The 22,460-nt window shown below is 29.0% G+C and overlaps 1 protein-coding gene across 1 annotated transcript; it reads left to right on the top strand.

The window, feature by feature from the left end:
- Positions 1-701: 701 nt before the first annotated feature.
- Positions 702-9,151, top strand: LOC136084176 (uncharacterized). The gene is made up of 2 exons (XM_065804304.1): positions 702-1,730; positions 9,039-9,151. Exon 1 carries the CDS (start codon positions 1,155-1,157, stop codon positions 1,725-1,727), a length of 573 nt encoding a protein of 190 aa, XP_065660376.1. The 5' UTR covers positions 702-1,154; the 3' UTR covers positions 1,728-1,730; positions 9,039-9,151.
- Positions 9,152-22,460: the final 13,309 nt, after the last annotated feature.

Here is a 22,460-nt window from a genome sequence, read left to right as displayed (position 1 = left end):
AAACTTGATAAAAAAACGGCACCGCCTTTATTTTACTCACTATTTAAAAAATAAATCATATATAAAGCACAAGATTCTCAAAAAATAACTTTAGTCAATCCAAAACCTATTATTCAGCCACTAAATACTCAATTACAAATCGAGGACCTAAATTATGGAATACACTTTTAAATGATGATTTTAAAACATTCTCTTCGCTTAACCAATTTAAAACAAAACTTAGGCAAACTCTTCTACTAAGCGACAATGAATTAAATTTCTGCTAAGGCGTTAAATAAGAGTATTCTTATGATTTAATTTATATAATTATGAATATATTTATTAATTTTACATATACACATATAAAAAAAATAATTATATTGTAAATTTTTACACAATTTAGTTTTATCATTTGTTTATTACCGAGGCTGTAAAAAGTTTATACTATTTATTCTTTAAATCTTAAGTAAAAAGTACTCCTAATTGTTTGCCATGTATTTATATGTGAGTGTGTGCATTCACTTTTTATCTTTTCATTTTTTTTTGTTGTCTATATATATATATATATATATATATATATATATATATATATATATATATATATATATATATATATATATATATATATATATATATATATATATATATATATATATATATATTATTTTATTATGTATTTAAAAAAAAAAAAAAAAATTTTCTAATTATTCTCAATCTAACAAAAGAAATTAAACAAAAAAAAAAAAATAAATGGGAGGATAAAATATAAAAATTAAATTTTTTAATTTTTTTTTATTTATTTATTGTTTTTCTTTCTTTCTTTATTTAAAACATAATTTTTAAGAAAATTTAGTTAATATTTAAAAGATTTTGTATTATCTTACACGGTTTTTAAAGGCTTTGCTATGTATGATATATATTACGTTGCTTAGTGATAAGACAACTATAGTCTTCTTTTTGCTCTTGTCATGTAAATTTTTATTTATTTACTTAGTTATTGTAATTATAGTCAAACGGCGAAATATATATGTATATATATTTTTGCGGCATGCTTTCTTTATGAACAGACGAGTTTTTGCAGCGTAAGAAATAAAAAAAAATAGTCTTAGTATTTCTGAGTTTTTAGTATTTAATTATCTTTAAAATCGGAATTTTTTTATCAAAATTAAATTAAAATGAGCAATGCTGATGTTGTATCAATAGTAATAGTGAGAGAACTACTGAACTTACAAAAAGAGACGATATTGTCGTTCTTTACAGAAATAGTTAAAATGATTAATATAAAGTTTGATTCAGTTCAAAAAAGCATTCAAGAAGTAAGAAAAGATCTTGACGATAACAAAGCTGGCTTGACATTCGTTGGTGATGCCTGCGACGATGAGGTTAAAAGTGAAAATGAAAAAATTAGTAAAGTTAAAGAAGAGTTATCCAGCGTAAAGATAATACAGGGAAAAATTTCGACAGACAACAACGACCTAAAGCTAAAATCTGTTGATGCAGAAGATCGAAATCGAAGGAACAATTTGCGTATTGATGGTTTGCCTGAGAGTAGAGATGAAAAAGATTGGGAAAAAACTAAAGAAAAAGTAAGGAAATTATTTGCTGAAAATCTTAATATCAAAAGAGAAATCAAAATAGAACGAGTGCATAGAGTGGAAGTTTCGAACAAGAATCGCGAACGAACAATTGTTATGAAACTGCATGACTACGAGGACAAAAAACGATCACTGATAACGCATCAAAGCTAAAAGGTACCAATATTTTTATTAATGAAGATTATTGTAGTACAACTAGAAAAGTTCGAAAAGTGTTATTCGCTAAGGCGAAAATTCATAGAAAAAATGGTTATTATGCTAAAGTTGTGTATAGTGAACGGAAACTTTCGGCCGAAGTTTCGGCCGAAACCGAAACCGAAATTTCTGCTTCAATGATTTTTTTACTTTTCCTGTTTCGGCCGAAATTTCGGTTCAAACCGCAACCGAAATGAGCCGAAACTTTTATAAGATTTTTTTTTAAGTTTTAATTTAGAGTGGGATCATGACGGTTTCCTAATTGTAATCGTTTGTTAGTAAATCAATTTTTAATCATGACAATTGTAGAAATTTTAATTGAAATCACGTTACATAATAGTTTTAAATTACTATTCTCAAAATCATTCTTAAAATGAGTTAACATTTAAGTAAAGCAACCCAAACCAATAGTTTCATCAAAAGTTTCTCAGTGCTAAATTTTACAATGGAAAATAATCGATAAAAAACTGGTTTATGGAATCATTTTACCGTGACAGGTAGTGATTTCAAACACGGAACTTACAATATCTGCAATTTGAAAGTATCTCGTGGATCGCACAATCTAAAACTTCAATCACTTAGCGGACTTTCATCACATTTAAGAAGTCATTTACTCTAAAAAATCTCCTAACTGAAAAAGCAATACTCACAACTACCGGCAGTCCTGAAAATATACCAACTTCAGATCAAGTTGAGCCTATTACAATTAAAAAAAGAACAATACCCTTATTTGACACCAGAACAAAACAACAGAGAGCTGAAATGTAGCAATTTGCAATGCCCGGTTGGGTTGACGAAATCTCAAAAATTGATTCAAACTCCGAAGAAGGTCTGAAGTTTCATAGATTTATATTAGAAAACAACATTAAAAGCAAAGTTTGGTTTGGCAAAAGTAGCAAAGAGACTCCTACGACCTCGACCAACATCTACCGAAGTAAAAAGGTGTTTTTTACTGCTGGAGACATTCTTTCAAATGAAAGAAACAGACTTTTGCCAGAAAACATGAAAAAAAAAATGTATTCCGCAGAGAAAATACTTCAATTATTACCTTTAATTATTGAAATTATAGTTTTTATCAAACTATGTTTCATGGTGATTGCTTAGATATATGTAAAATAGTTTTTTTTGCTTTAATTCAGTGATCATAAAAGGTTCAGGGATTTTAAACATTCTTTTTCAAATTTCGGCCAAAATTTCGGTTTCGATTTCGGCTACGGCTTCACTGAACCGAAATTTCGGTACTTTCGGTTTCGGCTCAAATTTCGGTTTCGGTCGATCACTAGTTGTGTATAATAAACTAATTGTTCATGAATTTCAACAAAAAAACTCTGAAAGAACAGAAAATTTAATATTTCAAGGTGAATAATTTATTTATTAATATATTAATAGTTAAATTCTTTCATATTTGCTATATTTAAAAATGGATTCGAATGATGTTTTTGAACAAGGTTTTAAAAATATAAAATTTGACCCTTTTGAAGACAATTTATTAAATAACAAAAATATTTTTCAAGAAATTCAAAGGAATTTAATGAAAACACCGTATTTTGATCCTTACAAATTTAAGGGGGAAAAAGAAATAAATTCATTTTCTATATTACATGTAAATATTAGGAGCATAATTCAAAGCTTTGACAAGTTTAAGGAATTTTTAAATATTATAAATTACACGTTTGATGTCATATCCCTTACAGAGACTTGGCATGAAAATACACTTGATTCTAATTCTAATTACAAATTACCTAATTATAAGCTAATTAGTCAACCGTGAGGAAGTAATAAAAACGGAGGAGGCGTTGGTATATATGTTTTAGAGTTATATTCATACAAAATAAAAAATAAATTATGCTCATCAAATCTTAATTATGAAAGTTTATTCATTAAAATAATTAGTGACAAAAACAAAAACATCGTAATTGGCTGCGTATACCGACCGCCGAGTAGTAACCAGACTAGTCTATGGATAGACTTACAACACAGACATTGACAATTCTGTATGTTGTAATGGACACAACAAATGTTTAATTTTTTGTCCTTGTTGTGTCTATCAAATTTTTGATGGTGTCCTAAGATTGCTCAGTTAAAAAATAATTTTCACTTCATAAGTCTACAAAGCATAATTTTTTGTCTATTTGGTGTCTATGATTTTGTCTAAATTTACTTGATTTCATAAAACCAGAAATCTTTCATTACCGTATTATTTGAAGATTGTTATGTAGTAAATTTATAATATTAAAAAAATATTGAAATGACATCAAAACTCCAAATGACGATCATTGCCCATGATTAATTATTGTTTAAAACTTGCGTACATATTCATCAATAAAATGAAAGTAAAAAACATTTTTCTTTTTCACTATTGTTTTATTCACAAACCTAAATAAATTTTAACACCTATTGGAATCTTCTACTTACTAATCCACATTTTATAAAGGACAACTCCTTGATCACATATTTTTAAAATAATTTTATTGAAGGTGATAAAGATTTTAGTGACTAAGGAAAATTTTTTAAATGATAAACTTACCTTCAACTTTTTTGAAGTAATCCCAAACTGGAGAGGGCATTTAAAAAATAAATTTTCACGCACATTCACTGAGAATTGAAAAACAACTGAACTGAGTAATTAATGAACTTCAATTGAGCACAAAATAGTCCATTTTGAGGTTTTTAAATAGACATTAACTTTTTAATCAACAGCACACGCTGGACAAAAAATTAAAAAATGAACTTCTGTTAGAAAAATTGTATTTTTAATTTTGTGCTCGTTTTCAGTTTTTGAAACGATGCTGCAGTGAAAATTTAATTACTCGTTATAAGTAAAAATTATATATTAAATAGATCTTCTATACCTCATTAAAAAATCGAGATTGTTCATTTAGTGTCCGTTTTTAAAATGATTGTCTAGAAAGACAAACATTTTTTATAGACAATTCATTTTTGATAGTTGTAATTAAAATTGTTGCAATTAGTGCTTTGTCGAAGTCTATTTTTGTCCTTTTATAATAAGTCCATTAGAGATTGTCTGGTTGCTACCGCCGAGTGGTAAAAATAAATAAAAAAATTTGTATATTGCTGGTGACATAAATTTGAACGCTCTGACTTATAAAAAGTTTCCAAAAACAAAATCTTTTTTTGATATGCTTTTTAAATATATTATTTTACTAGTTATAAATAAACCAACTAGGGTAACAAAAAGCTCTGCAACTGCAATCGATAATATTTTTATTAATAATTATATAGAAACGTCATTTAAGGCAGGTATTTTTAAAACTAACATTAGTGATCACTTCCCAATATACATTAAAATAAATCTTTTAAATGTCACATCCAAAGGGGATTTTAAAATTATAACTCTAAAAAAACGCAACCTATCAACAATTAATAAGAGTAATCTTTCTAATAAACTAAAGCAAGAGACGTGGAATCAGGTTTTTAAATGTGATAATACAGATAAAGCTTTTAATATTTTTCTACAAACATTTCTTGATATATATATAACAAAACCTGCCCATATGAATTAAAAATAATTTAAAAAAAACAATACTAAATCCTTGGATGAATAAAACTCTAATAAAATGTTCAAAAAATAAACAAAAACTTTACAATAAATTTTTGAAAAAAAAGAGGTGAAGATAATGAAAAAATATACAAAAAATTTAAACGGTTTTACGAAAATCTTCTCATGAAAGCTAAAAAAAACTATTATAGTGAAGAACTTACAAAAAACAAATTCGATGTAAAAAAAACATGGGATGTAATTAATAATATAATGGGAAAAAACAAAATAACTACAACTTTACTGCCTCAAAGAATAAATATCAATAAAACTGTTATTTATTGTCCTTTAAAAATCTCGAATGAGTTAAATAAATACTTCACAAATATTGGCCCGAACCTTGCTAACAAAATTATAACGACACCCAACTCATTTCAACTATATCTTAAATCGTTAAATGACGTAATACTTCACGATAGCGACTTTTCTCTTAAAGAATATGAAACAGCCTTTTCTTTTCTTAAAAAAAATAAATCAGCTGGCTTTGATGACGTTTCTAGTAATATAGTTATTTTAAACAAAAATTACATTTCCAGACCTTTGATCCAGATTTTAAAACTTTCAATTAATGAAGGTATTTTCCTTGAATCACTAAAGTTGGCAAAAGTATGCCCAGTTTACAAAAGCAATGATCAATCAGAAATCTCTAATTATAGACCTGTATCAGTACTTTCTGTATTTTCCAAAATATTCGAACGTGTAGTCTATAATAGAATTTATAACCATTTTAATGAAAATAATTTATTTTACACAAAACAAATTGGTTTTCGAAAAACCCATTCAACTGAACACGCAATGATTGCAAAGTAGACCAAATTACTAAAAGATTTGAAAACAATAACTTTACTCTAGGATTATTTATTGACCTATCAAAAGCATTTGATACGGTTGATCACCTCATTCTTCTAGAAAAAATTAAACACTATGGAGTAATAAATAAAATCTATGATTGGTTAAAAAGCTACCTCACTGAAAGAAAACAGTATGTTATTAATAAGGAATCAGGTGAACTAAAAATTATGTGTGGAGTTCCGCAAGGGTCAATTCTTGGTCCCTTGCTGTTCTTGATCTATCTAAACGATTTGCATAATGCTTCAGCAAAACTTAACGCGATAATGTTTGCTGACGACACAAATCTTTTCTTATCGAACAGTGACATTAGGCAACTTTACTCTGACAGGAACTATGAATTAAGGAATGTCAATGAATGGTTTAAGGCTAATAAACTGTCACTCAATGTAGATAAAACAAAGTATACTCTATTCCATGAAAAATCACAACAGGAAAACCTTCCCTTAAAATTACCAGGTTTAATTTTAGATGATAAACTAATCGAAAAAAATGAGTCAATAAAATTCTTAGGAATTCTTATTGATGAAAACTTATCATGGCTTCCTCTCATAAATTATATCCAATCAAAAATTAGTAAAACAATTGGTTTGATGTACCATATTCGCCCATATGTAACATCAGAATGTCTAAAACTAGTATATTTTGGCCTAATACATTGTTTTATTTACTTTTCCAATATTACATGGGCTAGTACTCAACTAACAAAACTTAAAAAAATATTTTCTCTACAAAAACATGCATGCAGACTTATATATAAGAAAAAAAAAATGAACATGCAAAACCATTAATGAAAGACATGCAAATGATGAGTATATATGAAGTTAATATCTACCAACACTTAATTTTTATGTATAAATATAATAACAGCCTGATTCCAAAAACCTTTAATAATAAATTTACGAAAAATGTTATCAATAATTACTCTCTTAGAATAAATCAATGGAATACTTATAAATTGCCTAGAATTAGGAGGAAGTATTCTGAACATGGAATAGCATATCATGGACCTAAACTTTGGAACACATTTCAAAAAACTAAACATTTAAATACGGTAAAATCACTAATCTCCTTTAAGTTTCTAATAAAAAATTAAATTTTTAAACATTATAAATAATTTTTTAATTTTTCTAAATGAACATCGAATTCCAAGAAGATATGGATGACAAAAATTTATTTTTATTATTGTTATTATATTTTTAATTTACATTTCTCTTGACTTTGATTAGTTTTTTTACTTATTTAGTTTGATTTTACTTTCTTCAATATTTTTGTTTTTGTTATAGTTTACTGTTTGTTTGGCTGTTGCATTATTGTTCAACTACCATTATTATTATTATTTATTATTATTGTTCGTTTTATCGATACTGTAATCGCTTGTTCCTAATAATCTATTCATACGCATTATTTTATTTTAACAATTATTGATAACATAGCTATTTATTTCCTACTTATTGATTTTTACATTCTCTTTAATATTGCGGTTCCACTATGGCTTTAAACTGTCATTGTGTAAAAAATTAATTAGCCAAAATTGCCGCTCATCTCAATGTAATAATTGTTTATTTTGGACTCATACAAAATGTAACAGGTTTAATGATACTAAGTACAGTTTACTACAATTAAGTCGCTCGATGTGGAGACGTGTAAGCTGTAATAAAAGTATCTTTCTATTCACAGATGTACAAGATAATGAATTTAAATTGCTATTTTCTTCTGATAAAATTCTTAAAACTGATGATTTACCTCTGCTTACAAACCTTTTCCCGTCTTTTAATTTAAATAAAGTCTCTAATCAAGTTAATAATTACGTTTCATCTCGTGTTTTATATTCTGAGGAAGAAATTTCTACTTTATTAGATATAGTTTGTAAATATTATGACATAAGCAAATTATGTACACTTAATTTTAATAAAATAAGCGCTCTCTCCTTTTTTCATCTAAACATATCATCGTTACAAAAACATTTTGAGGATTTAAACATAATACTATCATTAATTAATTTTGATTTTTCCATTATTGGTATAACTGAAACAAGGTTTAAAAAAGGAACATCCTCAATTCATCCAATTCTCATTGATAATTACAACATTGAGCACACACCAACGGAATCCTCTTGTGGTGGTACATTATTATATTTATCAAAAAAATTATGTTACATAAAAAGAGATGGTTTAATGATTTACACGCCTAACTTTTTATAATCCACATTTGTTGAAGTTTTTTTTCTAAAAATTCTAATATTATCGTTGGTTGCATTTATAGACACCCTTGCATGGATATTATTATTTTTAATAATATCATGTCTGTCTAACTTCAAAAAATATCTGCTGAAAATAAATCTATTTTCTTTCTTGGTGATTATAATATTGATCTGATGCAATCAAATAATGACATTGCGACGTCTGATTTTTTAAACTTATTTTCTTTTTATAATATTCGTCCTTATATTACATTGCCGACTTGAATTACTGATCACTCTGTCACAATTATTGATAATATTTTTTCTAGTTTAATAGCTAATGAAATTGTTTCAGGAAATGACAACTTCTGTTTCCGATCACTTACTTCAATTTTGTATTTGTCCCATTTCAATAAATTATTTATATCACGCAGACACAATTTATATGGCAGGAGTTTTAATTAAGAAAACTTTAATTAAGAAAACTTTAATTAAGAAAACTTTAATTAAGAAAACTTTAATTAAGAAAACTTTAATTAAGAAAACTTTAATTAAGAAAACTTTAATTAAGAAAATTTTAAATCTGATTTATCAAAAATTGTCTGGGACGATGTTATAAAGTCCAATTATACTAACTCATGTTTCCAAACACTTATTACTGAAACAACATTGATTTTAGATCGCTACGCCCCGCTTAAAAAAACAAGTATCAAAAACTTCAAACGTCGATTCAAACCATGGATGGAAACAAAAGGTATTATAAAATCTGTTCAAGTACGCATTCTTTTCCAGCAAAAAATGATAAGATCTAAAGATCTTATTAATAAAATAAAATATTGAATGTATTTTTAAAAGATATAAATATATGAACTTAGTAACAGAACCCATTTAAAAAATTTTTCTCAGAAAATGTAAAAAATCTTCGCGAACTTCGCAAAGACATTAACATTTTATGTTATGTTAATTGTTGTTTTTGTTTGTTTGGTTTAATTCTGTTTTTAAAAAAATAAATCTTTTAAATGTTCTTAATTTTCTTAAGTTCTCACTCTTTTTTAACTACAAAAAATTTTTTTATTACGTATTTATATTGTAAAGGCTTTATAAGCTTCAGTTTATTTTCAAAATTTTTTGTTTTTTTATTTTCAAAATTTTTAATTTCAAACTTTTTTATAATATTAGAAATTGTAAGTTTTTATTTATGTATATTTTTTTTACAAAGTGGCTGATGATAAGATGTGCGGCTTTCAACTTGCCCCAGTCAGATTTTAAAAGTTTATATACATAAGATAACTGTAAGGATAACATTTTAAAATGTGAACATATTAGGTTTCATGAATTTCGTTCTGAATTTCATACAATTGTTTTCCTAGAAACTAAAGAAATTAGAAAGAATGAACTAAAAAACAGGTGCTTTATAACACTTTAAAGTCGTATCATCAAACCTTGAGTTTAACTCAGTAATAAAATGGTCTCGCAAACGAACAGTTATAACCAATTTAAAACAATTTGCAATGGATTCGGAAGGAGTATTAACAGTCTTCGTCTCGCCATTACAATTGTTTTGGCTACTTTATCGTAATTAAACTATTTACCGAGACTTAACAAGACAAATAAAAATTGAAATGAAAATTTGCATGTGTTTCATTTATTTTATTTGTAATGTTGTACTGTAATGCACATTAAATAAATTTTATCAGCAATAAATAAAAGTTTTTAGTTACAAACTTTGTCAAACATTTCATTTACTTGTGTCAATAGTTGAAGGTGCATCTGTTGGAGCTTTGAATGGTCCAGCAAAACGAGCTGGAGCAGAACCGAACTGGTGATCAGTGGTGTAATACCTGGTACATGAGATGTTGTAGCAGTAGAGATTCTGGAGGAGACCGTACTTACTCGTGACATCGGCTGACTTGGCAGTCTCGGTTTAAGCTGAATCTCAACCACATCATCAGATTCAACAACATTGGCTTGATCACTCTCTTGAGACAACAAATCTGAAAGGAAATTTACAAAATTTGTTTAAACTGAGCAAAAATTCAGTTTGAAAAAAATTTAAAAGTTTACAGTTAAAATAAAAAAATGGAAGTGGCAAAATTTAAGATTTTACTAAAAACAAAGATAAAGTTAAGATCTCTCCTTAGAATTTTTGTAAATGCCCTACCAGGATCTTTGTCATCTTCTGAGGTCAGTTTCCAGAACTTGATTTGAACAAAGTCATAGTTCTGTTGGATATAGAACAACTTTTCAACATTTTCCAGCTGAAGCTTGGTCCTTTGTGTGTGACTATGTTTCCTCCTGCAGAGAAGGCTCTCACGGAAGTGGCCGAAGATGCTAGGATTGCCAGGTAACGCCGTGCTGCTTCAGCCAAATGAGATAAAGTCATTTCGTGTTTTTTCCAAAATCCAAGAACATTTTCCTGGGCCTCCTTCCTTGGCTAGGGATGCATGTTTTTGTAGACATTTTATTCCATGGCAATGTTGGACTTGTCCGAAATTGCTGTGTGTTGAGAATGAAATTCAATCACGTCTTGCCAACGAATCTGTTTCCTCCTCCAAGTTTGCAGTGGCAGGGTTAGGGGTTAGTGGTTGATCCATTTTTTTGTTGAGCCATTCATGATGATTGGTGTGGTTTTCAACCAAGTAGTTGTAGGTTTTATCATAGGTTCCAAATTTTTTGGATGCCACACCTTTGTAGTAAGGATTAAGGAGATGACCAACACCAAGAAACATGGTATGAGCGCCAGCATTGGGAAATCTTTTATCAAGCTTGGCTGAAAAAGTTCTTAAAAAAGATTTGCTTGTGTCTGACAAATCATCTTTAACCAATTCAATCCTGTTGATGTAGTGCTGCAAATTGTGGAGACCACCACCAACGATGTGTAGAGTCGGCTTTTTATCTGCACTAAGTCTCTCAGATGTCTTTGCCAGTAGGCAACAGTTCCTCAAAGATTTTAAACTCCAATTCAGAGGGCACAAGAGATGAAACATTTGCGGATTCAATGCCTGGCTTTGCTTTAATTGCCAAATGAGGTACTTTCATGTCAAAGACACTTTGCACACACATGTATGTAGAATTCCAGCGAGTGTTGTTGGCAGTGATGAACTTTTTGTTGACCAACTCTGTTAACTTCTTTGAATTGGTTTCCATGGCAAGACGAATATCTCTGTTTATAGTTGCAATTTCGGCCTTGATTCTTTCATTTGCCAAATGACTCTTGTGCGTATTTTCTGCTAGCCTTTGAGCACGAGTGATTGCATGGTCTACTGTTGTAATGGCATCAACAGTGTCCTTTATGGCTAAATTTAAGGTATGGTCCACACAAAGCAAAGACTCGTCAATAAAGGTGCACTTTGGAATTGCAGCTTTGACATTGGCAGCATTGTCATGAGTTACGACAACTGAAACAGTTCCTGATGCAGGTAGATCGGCAACAACCCTAAAAAAGTAACAAAAAATTAAAGTAAACTGAAATGTTTAAAAAATTAGTATTGTCACAGTATGGTAATTTATGTCTAATACAAACACTAGAATAACTAACTTTTCCTTTGCACTGATTATAAACGTGCATAATGGTGAGATCAGGCATATCACTTTAACTGTTGGACATAATAACTTAACACATGTAAAAATGCACATTTCGTAACTTACTTGTCAATCTTTTTGGAAATCTTGTCTGCTGTGTGACTCTCACTGAACGGACTGACAGAAACGATAAATTTGTTCAGGGTCCACTCCTTGTCAATGTAATGAACAGACAATGAATGGTATGGATCAAAGTTCCTTGAAGTCCAAATCTACTGTTTGGCTCAGAGCCATTCCCGGACTTTCCAGTAGATTGGTTTCCAAAACTTTATCCACAGCCATCTTGACATTGTCATACAACAAAGGCAGCTTGTACCTAGAATAAGTTGTGGCAGCCTTAATTTTCAGCTTTGGATCTAAGTAGTGCATAAACTCCTTGAAAGGTCATGCTTCAACAAAGCTGAATGGAAGATTCATCCTTGCCAGAAGAGTCATAATTTTCAAGTAACCTTGAAGTTGCTTTGGATCTCTTTATATGTACTTCAGACACTGACTCAGTCTTGCCTGGCTTGACTAGCGCTCAATAAGACAATCTGGCATGGAAAGTCGTCTTTTCTAAACGGAGCGGTTGAGAACTTGAGGAGATTTTTCGCCTGGAAAAAATCTTAAAATAGTTTATTATTGCTAAACTATTTTAGTAAGTCTCGTTATGCTGAGGTAAAAAAAAATTTGTGCGGAACTGATTGCTAATTTATTAACTTGGGGTATAAATTGAGTATTAACTTGTTAAAATCAGTCATAAAAAGAGGTTTTTTCTTTAGGGATTAAAAAGACAATACACAAAAACGTTTATTTCAATAAAGAGTTTAAAAAATCATTACAATATCTTTTTAAAATAAAGTTGCTACAAGCAACTTCATTTTAAACTTTTAACTCACCTTTTTGTGGCTCATTAGGCTCATCTTCATTATAGATATTTTCAAGTTCGTCCAAGGCCAAATCAGAATCTCTCTTGTGGACGGCTTTATGTTTCTCCAGCTCTAGGAACTCACGAGGATGGGCACGAAGTAGATGCCTACGCATGCCAAATGTGTTACCATCATTACATCAAGTTTGCACCGACCATTGGCCTGGCTTATACCACGGTCATCATGGGTTTCGTCTGTTTTTTGCTCCTCATAAAATTTCCAGATATGACGTTTGCTTCGTGGCATCTTGCAGACTGATTGACAATCTGACTTTAACTATACTCAGACAGCGCCGAATGTAAAAGTCTGACTAAAAATGTAAAGATCAATCTAAAATCCAGGACCTATATGTTGACGTGCCCACTCTCCAGAGAATACTGGTATAGCCTTGCCATTTTCCGAAAAATGAAACAATGCTACGCGGGTCTTAAAAAGTTGGGACAATTCAACTAACGACAGTTCAACTTTACTACACTAATTTAGTAATTCACTAATTTAACAAAATTATTATTATTTTTTTAAAATATGCATAACATTCAAAATTGGTATGTTTTATATTATTTGATGTCTCTGTTTGGGGCAACTGAATAAGTGCGAATTTCATAACTGCGAATCTGCATAAGTGCGACTGGCATAAGTGCGAACTGGCATAAGTGCGAATCACTTGCAAAAACTGGTATAAGTGCGAACTAGCACAAGCGCGAACTGGCATAAGTGCGCCAAAAGAATTTGCAAACATTGGCATAAGTGCAAACTGGCATAAGTGCAAACTGGCATAAGTGCGAACTGGCATAAGTGCGAAACAATTGCAAAAACTGACATAAGTGCGAACTGGCACAAGCGCGAACTGGCATAAGTGCGCCGAAAGAATTTGCAAACATTGGCATAAGTGCGAACTGGCATAAGTGCGAACCAACTTCAAAAACTGGCATAAGTGCGAACTGGCACAAGCGCGAATTAGCATAAGTGCGCCGAAAGAATTTGCAAACATTGGCATAAGTGCAAATTGGCATAAGTGCAAATTGGCATAAGTGCAAATTGGCATAAGTGGCAATTTGGCAAGTTCGCACTTATGCCGATTCGCACTTATGCCAGTTCGCACTTATGCCAATGTTCGCAAATTCTTTCGGCGCACTTATGCCAGTTCGCGCTTGTGCCAGTTCGCACTTATGCCAGTCTTTGCAACTGCTTCGCAGTTATGCAGATTCGCAGTTATGAAATTCGCACTTATTCAGCCTCCTCCTCTGTTTTTCTTGTATTATCAAAAAATATCAAAATTTTTAACCTGCTTTAGTGCACAGATGGTCCAAGAAAGACACTTTAATGCTTGTAGCATTAAATTTCACTAATAAATAAACGGAGTTTTAATATATAAGTTTAAAGTTTTTGGTTATTGAAAGACTTTTGTAATTGCTATTGTTTTTGTTGTGAATGATTTGTATTTTTTTAACAGCAACTTTATTCTGCCAGCCATACATCGCCAAGTTTGGCCCTTAATATTACTGCCAATTTGTCTTGGCAGCCAAATGTAACCAAATCTGCCCAACTGCCTATTAATAATCAAGGATTTAAGCTGTTGTGGCATGTCTTGTTTTGTCACGTATCTTATTAAAATGTCTCGTATCGTTATGCCACGTCTCGAATCGTTATGGCATGGTTATGGCATTAATATATATCATTGAGACAGATAGATATAATTATCTGTCTCAATGATATATGTTAACTGGATGTCTAACTTCAAAAAAAATCCGTAAGAAAAAGTGAAGCAAGTTTTTAAAGTTTTTAAACCTGCTTTATTTAAACTGGACAATTAATAAGTCTTTGTTTAGCTTAGTCTTTATGATTGCGTCATTTCTGGCTGGCAAAACAAACTTGGTTGGCAAAAAAATTTCTTCACTGCGAAAGCGCGAGTTAGATATCTAGTATTGATCTGTCTCGTAACGTTTCGTAATTATCCGGGAGACAGTTTTTAAATTTCGAGAAAAAATTTATGTCCCGATTTATAGCTTTATTCCGGAATAATCGTTTCCTTTGTCTGATTATTTTTTTCCGGGAAATTTCTCGTCTCATTACGCTTTTCCCGGTTCATTTCGAGAAAACGATTCCGAGACGCAGACCCTTAGTATTAAATCTGTTTTTTTTATAATAAATAAAATTCTAGTTTTTAATGAAACATTTATCTTGTGTGCAATTTTTAAGCCTGTTCACAAGATCAACAATAATCTTGACTTGAATCTAAATTTAGCCGCGAAAATTCCATTTAAGATTTGATTCAAGTCTTACAGCAACTGAAATAATTATGGACAAACCTATTTAAAAAAAGTAAACTGCATAATGCTTTTCATGGTTTGAAAAAAAATAATATTGCTGGTATAGATCATATTAATGTTAATGTAATTAAATCTGTTTTTAATATTATTGATCCCTCATTATTTCATCTTCACCCATATTTTTAATCTCTCACTTAAATCATATTACAGATAATTTAATATTTGAAAAAATAACGTTCAATTTCAAATCTGGTTATGAGGCTGCAGACCTATTCCAGTCTTGCCCTGCTTTTCTAAACCGATTAAACGCATTATGTAACAGACTTTATAAATACCTAACTGAAAATATGATTTTATATTATATCCAGTATGGTTTTAAAAGAGAACCATTCTACTGACCATGTAATAATTAAATTGGTTTAGCATTTATCAAATGTTTGCTATAGTGATTGCTTTACAATAGGATTTATTTTATTGATTTATCTTTAGCTTTCGACACAGTAAACCACAAGATATTTTTTAAAAAACTAGAAAATTATGGTATTAAAAACAAAAGTTTAATTTGGTTTAAATCATACCTAACTAACAGAATACAATTTAACAAAATTTGTTAAATTGCCCAATCTTTAAATTAATGACAATAATTTAAAGGGAATTAATTACAAACTTTCTAGAAGTGCTTTTAGATGAAAATATGAGAGATGGGGGAGGGGAGAATGGGACAATTGCCCCCCTAGATTTAATAAAGATATTTTTCTCTATATTTTTATAAATTTAAAATAGCAAATTGTTTAAAAAATAAGAAAGTAATTAAAATAGTGTGTTTAAAACTGGTGAAAATTTTGATAAAATTAGAAAATGCGAATTTTCACCTCTTAAATCTCCTCTCTTAACCTTTCCTAGATGGTCTGGATCTAAGAAACCGAAAAAACCCTCAAAGTTCTCCTCCCCTTACTAGATGGTCTGGATCTAAGAAACCGAAAAAATCCTCAAAGTTCTCCTCCCCTTACTAGATGGTCTGGATCAGCCCCTGGCTTACGCGGAAGATAAAAGCAAAATTATCCATACAACGTTTTGAAAATAAACTTTTCATTTATATACGTATACAGTCACGGACAATATTAAGTATATTTCTTTTTCGCAAATAAATGATGAAGCGAACAGACGAGTTTTAAAGTTATTACAATGGCAAAAAATTTTACATCAGCACAATTAAAAGAAATACACCAAATTCACAAAAATATCATTTAAAAAATTTTTAATGATCGAATTGAGAAACTAGAAAATAAAGTAATCAACTTGAATGAAGAAAACATGATATTGAAAAACGAGCCATCAGAGTTAAACAAAGCTGTCGAGTTTGTAAGTAAAAACTACGATAAGATTTACGTTGAACTAACCGACTTAAAAAATTCAGAATCTAAAAAATCTACAGATATAAGTAAAAGTATTAAACATGAAAATAATAACATAAAAGAAAAAATAGCGGAGCTAGAAGACAGAAGTCGAAGAAATAACCTGAGGTTTGTTGGAATCGAAGAGAGCGAAAATGAAACTTGGGAGGAAAGCGAGAAAAAAGTTAGAGAAATACTCAGAAATAAACTTAAAATTCAAGAACACTTTTTAATTGACAGAGCTCATCGAGTAGGGAAAAAAGAGCCAAGAGAAAATCGCAAAAAAACATCCATCGTTGTTCGTTTTCTAAATTATAAAGACAAAGCCGTAATTTTGAACAAATATAACTTAAGCTTTGGAACGAGCGATTGTACTTAAATGCGGACTTTAGCGAATGTACTACGGAGTTACAAAAATAACTTTTTAACGCAAAAGAATTAAGAAGCAAAGGTAAGTACGCTAAAGTCATTTATAATAAATTAATCACGCGTGACGAATAACAAAAAAAATGAAAAAAGAAATTCTTACATTTTACGCATTATAACAAAAAAAAAAAATATGAATTCTAATCAAACTAAAAGTTTTGTAACAATTTTTTGCAATTTTTTTCAAACTAATGATTTTTTAATTGATGATAAATCAAATCCAGATCTAAACTATTTTAACGGAGCTGGAGATCTAACTAGTAAATCAAAAAAAAATTCTTTTTTCAAATCCATGCTTTATGCAAGCAGAATTCTATTGGGCCTAGAAATTCTTTTTTTGTTATCTTTTGTAGAAGGAAAAATTACTGTTACGTTTTTAAATTTTTTTTTTATTAATTCAGTGTTCTTATGGGGAAATACAAATTAAATTTTCGTTAACTTAATTAACTTTTTTTGGTCAAACTTTTCCATTTCCTTGTATTGTCATCGAAAATGATTAAGTGTGCAAAATTTGAGCAAAATTGGTTGAGAAAAAAGCTTTCAAAAATTGATTTCAAATTTTGTGGCACACAAACATATATATATATATAGAAAGTAACCTTATATAAAGCATGGAAAAAAAGTAGCGCGATTTAAATTTATGTTTTTTAACTTAAGGCGGCTTTCCACGGAGCGAATTAATTCGCGCGAAGCGAATATTTTCGCCAAGAATAACTCTGCGCATGCGCACAAAGATTTTTTTTATCGCTAGACGAAAAATTTCTCTTCGCAAAATAGTTGGATCGACTTCTACTTTTTTTGTAGCAAATTTTTTTGCTTGAAGAAAGGGCCAATCAGAACCTTTGAAATAAGCAAAAATGGCACATTCGGCATGTAAAAAAACAAACACAACAAAATTATAATGGCCGACAATAGTAACGCGTTTATTCAGTGGTTTAAAGAAAGAAATGTAAATGTTGATTTATTGGAAACTTTGTTAAATGCTTCTCAAAATGAAGCTGCAATCATGAATGAAGAAGTAGTTGGTGAAGTAGACGAAAATAAAGAGAATGAAAGCGATAATTGTATGGCTGTTGAATTCGATATAGATAATTTTCTAGAAGCTGTTCGTGAGCTTCCAAGCTTATGGGATGTTAATCATCGCACATACAAAGACAGATTAGTGAAATTAAATTCGTGGAAAAAACTTGCATTGAAATTTTGTAAAGATGAGGACTTCCTTCAGAAAAAGTTAAAAAATCTGAAAGACACACTAAAAAAATGTTTAGATAAACGTAACCGTATGACTAGATCAGGAGCAGTAGCCTCAAACTTACCAAAATGTAAGTTTTTTGATCAAATGTCATTTTTACATGAAAAAAGTGCGAACAAACCAACGGATTCTAATGTAGATGTTGTTCCAGATTTTGCTTCACCGTCATTCCACTCACAGTGTGGTATTTTACCATTAAGTCCAAGTGTCAGTAGTTGTAGCAGTGAATTAATTATAACTGAAAATCGAAAAAGATTAAGCTGTACAAGACCATCCATTCCAAAAAAAGCACGGATCAAAAATCAAAATGATGAGTCATTGTCACAATTGTCACAATCATTAGTAGAGTGTGACAAGATGATAAAAAAGTCAATGGAAGATGTCGAGGAAGATGAAACAACCCTATTTTGTCGAAGCCTTATTCCAATGATGAAAGAACTCCCAATAAAAGAAAACAGACGGGCCATGATAAAGATAAGAACGCTTCTTTTCAACATGAAGTATGGCGAGCATGAAGAAATTTAGAGTAAATTATAAGTTATATAAATATACATATATGTATATATATATATATATATATATATATATATTATATATATATATATATATATATATGTATATATATATATATATATATATATATATATATATACATGTATGTATATATATACACACTTACGATAAAGTGTTTAGGTATATATTATTATATATATATAGGTTTATATTAGGTGTATATTATTATTATTATATATATATATAATAAATATATACATAAATATATATTATATATATATATATATATATTTATATACATATATGTATATATATATATATGTATATATATATATATATATATATATATCTATATATATATATATATATATATATATATATATATATATATATATATATATATATATATATATATATATATATATATATATATATATATATATATATATATATATACAATTACGATAAAGTGTTTAGGTATATATTATTATATATATATATAGGTTTATATTAGGTATATATTATTATTATATATATATATATATATATATATATATATATATATATATATATAATAAATATATACATAAATGTATAAATATATTATATATATATATATATATATATATATATATATATATATATATATATATATATATATATATATATATATATATATATATATATACATATATATATATATATATATATATATATATATATATATATATATATATATATATATATATATATATATATATATATATATATGTATATTATATTATATTATAACTTACTCTAAAAATCTTTTTATCATATCAGTTGTTAACATTACTAACTTTGTCTTAATAAAATATCAGAATATAAAGTGTCGTAATGTTTTGACAAATAGTTGATAGCAACTACCCTTAAACTACATGGTTTACTATGGAGACTTTTTACCTTAAATTTATTTTTTTAAATCTACTTATGTATTTTATATTTGCTTTTCACCTAAATGTTTTTAAATCTACTTTTATATATTTTATATTTGCTAATGCCTTATTTTTATCTGTGTTACAGATACAAATAAAATAAATTATACGTAATAACATTCAAATGAATTTCTAAATGTATATCAAGAGTATTAACATATATATTTAAATCCAGAAACTTTATGGAAATTATAGAAATTTACAGAAATTCTAGAACGCTTTAGAACTTTAAAAAAAAAAAAAGAATTGACGTGTTAGCAGTTTTTTAAAGCGATTTCTTTATGATTTTCTATTTACTAAGTCTAATTGCCATTCGAGTTCACCTTCTGGTGAATTGAAGTATTCTTTAAAGTCATCTCTAACTTGCTTTGCATCTTTTGAGTAGTTGTTAGAACCTGATGACAGTGGTTGCAGTGCAGCAGAACATGAATTATCTTGCCTCCAATCACCTGGTCTAAACCCAGCAGGACCGTCGATATCAGTGTAATTTGTGGGGCAGTAGAGATAATTGTTTGCTGACCTTTTTTTCATTAGAAAGTTGTGTAAGGCTACAATCGCTTGTGTAATTAAAATAACTTTTTCGAGATTAGCAATAATTGGTCTGCGAAAAATTCGAAAACGTGATGTAGCAATACCAAATGTATTTTCTATAACCCTTCTGGCTCTTGAAAGTCTGTAATTAAATATTTTTTGTTTTAAAAGAATGTTTTGATTGGGATATGGTTTCATCATGTGCCTTTTTAAACCAAAAGCATCGTCAGCAACTAAAACGTACGGTAGTATTTTATCTGAGTTACCAATTTTTTCTGGATCAGGAATATTCAATTTATTATTTTCAATTGCATAACCAAGACTGCAGTTATTAAAAACACTACCATCACTCTGCCTTCCAGAGTCACCAATGTCTACCATAGTAAATTCGTATTTAGCATTACAAACAGCTAGAAGAACTATGCTATGCGTTTTCGTATAGTTAAAATACTCTGATCCGCTATTATGACGAGCTTGCATAACAATGTGCTTGCACCTATTGCACCTATAGCATGCGGAAAATTCCACATATTTTCAAATTCTTTTGCAATTGTTTTCTATTCTTGTTTTTCTGATGGAACGTGTAGATAGTTTCTCTCTTTCAATGAACTCCAAATAGCAGCACACGTTTCACTAATAATCCTACTGATAGTAGAAGCGCTGATTCTGTAACTTGCAGCAATAGTACACTGAGCATCACCTGTTACAAGGAATCTAAGTGTTACGGCCAACCTTTCACTAGGACTAACAGGGTCTCTCATGGTAGTTCTCTGTTTTACAATGACAGGTGCTACGAACGAAAGCAACTCTTCGTAAGTTGTTGGAGACATACGAAAATACTTAAAAAAATATTCCTGGTCGTGTAAACGTAAATCCTGTACTAACAAATGAAACTCTCCTTTCTGTAGGCGTTCGGCATAGACTTTTCTTACCCAAAATCGTTTTTTATTCTTTTCTTTTTCTCTTTTCATTTGCATCATATTTAAAATAATTAATTTTCTTCGAACTAACAACAATCTTCTTTTCATCAACATGTTTTCCAAAAAGCGCGCTAAAAGTTACGCTAAATTTACGTGGAAATTAAAATTCTGGTTCAGCGAAAAATTAGACACGAATTAATTCGCTTCGCGCGAATTAATTCGCTCCGTGGAAAGCCGCCTTAACTTAAGACTTAAAAAACAATAGGTTTTGAATCGCTGCGCTTTAATGTCTTCGAAACTGCAAATAATTTGCAAATCAATAATTTTTGTGACGTAATACGCAATTCATATCAAATAAATAAAATGTATGGGGAAATTCAAATTAAATTTTTGTTAACTTAATTAACTTTTTTTGGTCAATTTTTTCCATTTCCTTGTATTGTCATCGAAAATGATTGTGTGCAAAATTTGAGCAAAATTCGTTGAGAAAAAAGCTTTCAAAAATTGATTTCAAATTTTGTGGCACACAAACATATATATATATATATATATATATATATATATATATATATATATATATATATATATATATATATATATATATATATATATATATATATATATATATATATATATATATATATATATATATATGTATATATATATATATAGAAAGTAACCTTATATAAAGCATGGAAAAAAAGTAGCGCGTTTTAAATTTTTGTTTTTTAACTTAATAACTTAAGACTTAAAAAACAATAGGTTTTGAATCGCTGCGCGTTAATGTCTTCGAAACTGCAAATAATTTGCAAATCAATGATTTTTGTGACGTAATACGCAATTCATATCAAATAAATAAAATGTATGGGGAAATACAAATTAAATTTTTGTTAACTTAATTAACTTTTTTTGGTCAAATTTTTCCATTTCCTTGTATTGTCATCGAAAATGATTAAGTGTGCAAAATTTGAGCAAAATTGGTTGAGAAAAAAACTTTCAAAAATTGATTTCAAATTTTGTGGCACACAAACATATATATATAGAAAGTAACCTTATATAAAGCATGGAAAAAGTAATAGCAATTACTTTTATACCAACAAAATAAAAGAATTTCTTGAACCTGATAATTTAAACGCTTTGCACCTAAACATAAGAAGCTTAAAAAAAATTTGTGATTGTTAACTTTTTAACGTAATTTGCTTAACCGAAACATGGTGTAATGATGATGATGCTTGCGCTAATGGTATCAAATTATAACCTTGCAAATTTTAATTTGCAAGGTTTTAATTTGATACCATTAGCGCGAAAAATCAAAATACGCGGAGGCGGTT

This window comes from Hydra vulgaris, chromosome 08, assembly GCF_038396675.1.
Source record: "Hydra vulgaris chromosome 08, alternate assembly HydraT2T_AEP".
Lineage (NCBI taxonomy): Eukaryota > Metazoa > Cnidaria > Hydrozoa > Anthoathecata > Hydridae > Hydra > Hydra vulgaris.
Note: the sequence above shows the minus strand (reverse complement) of the source record. Positions and strands in the feature narration are given on the sequence as shown.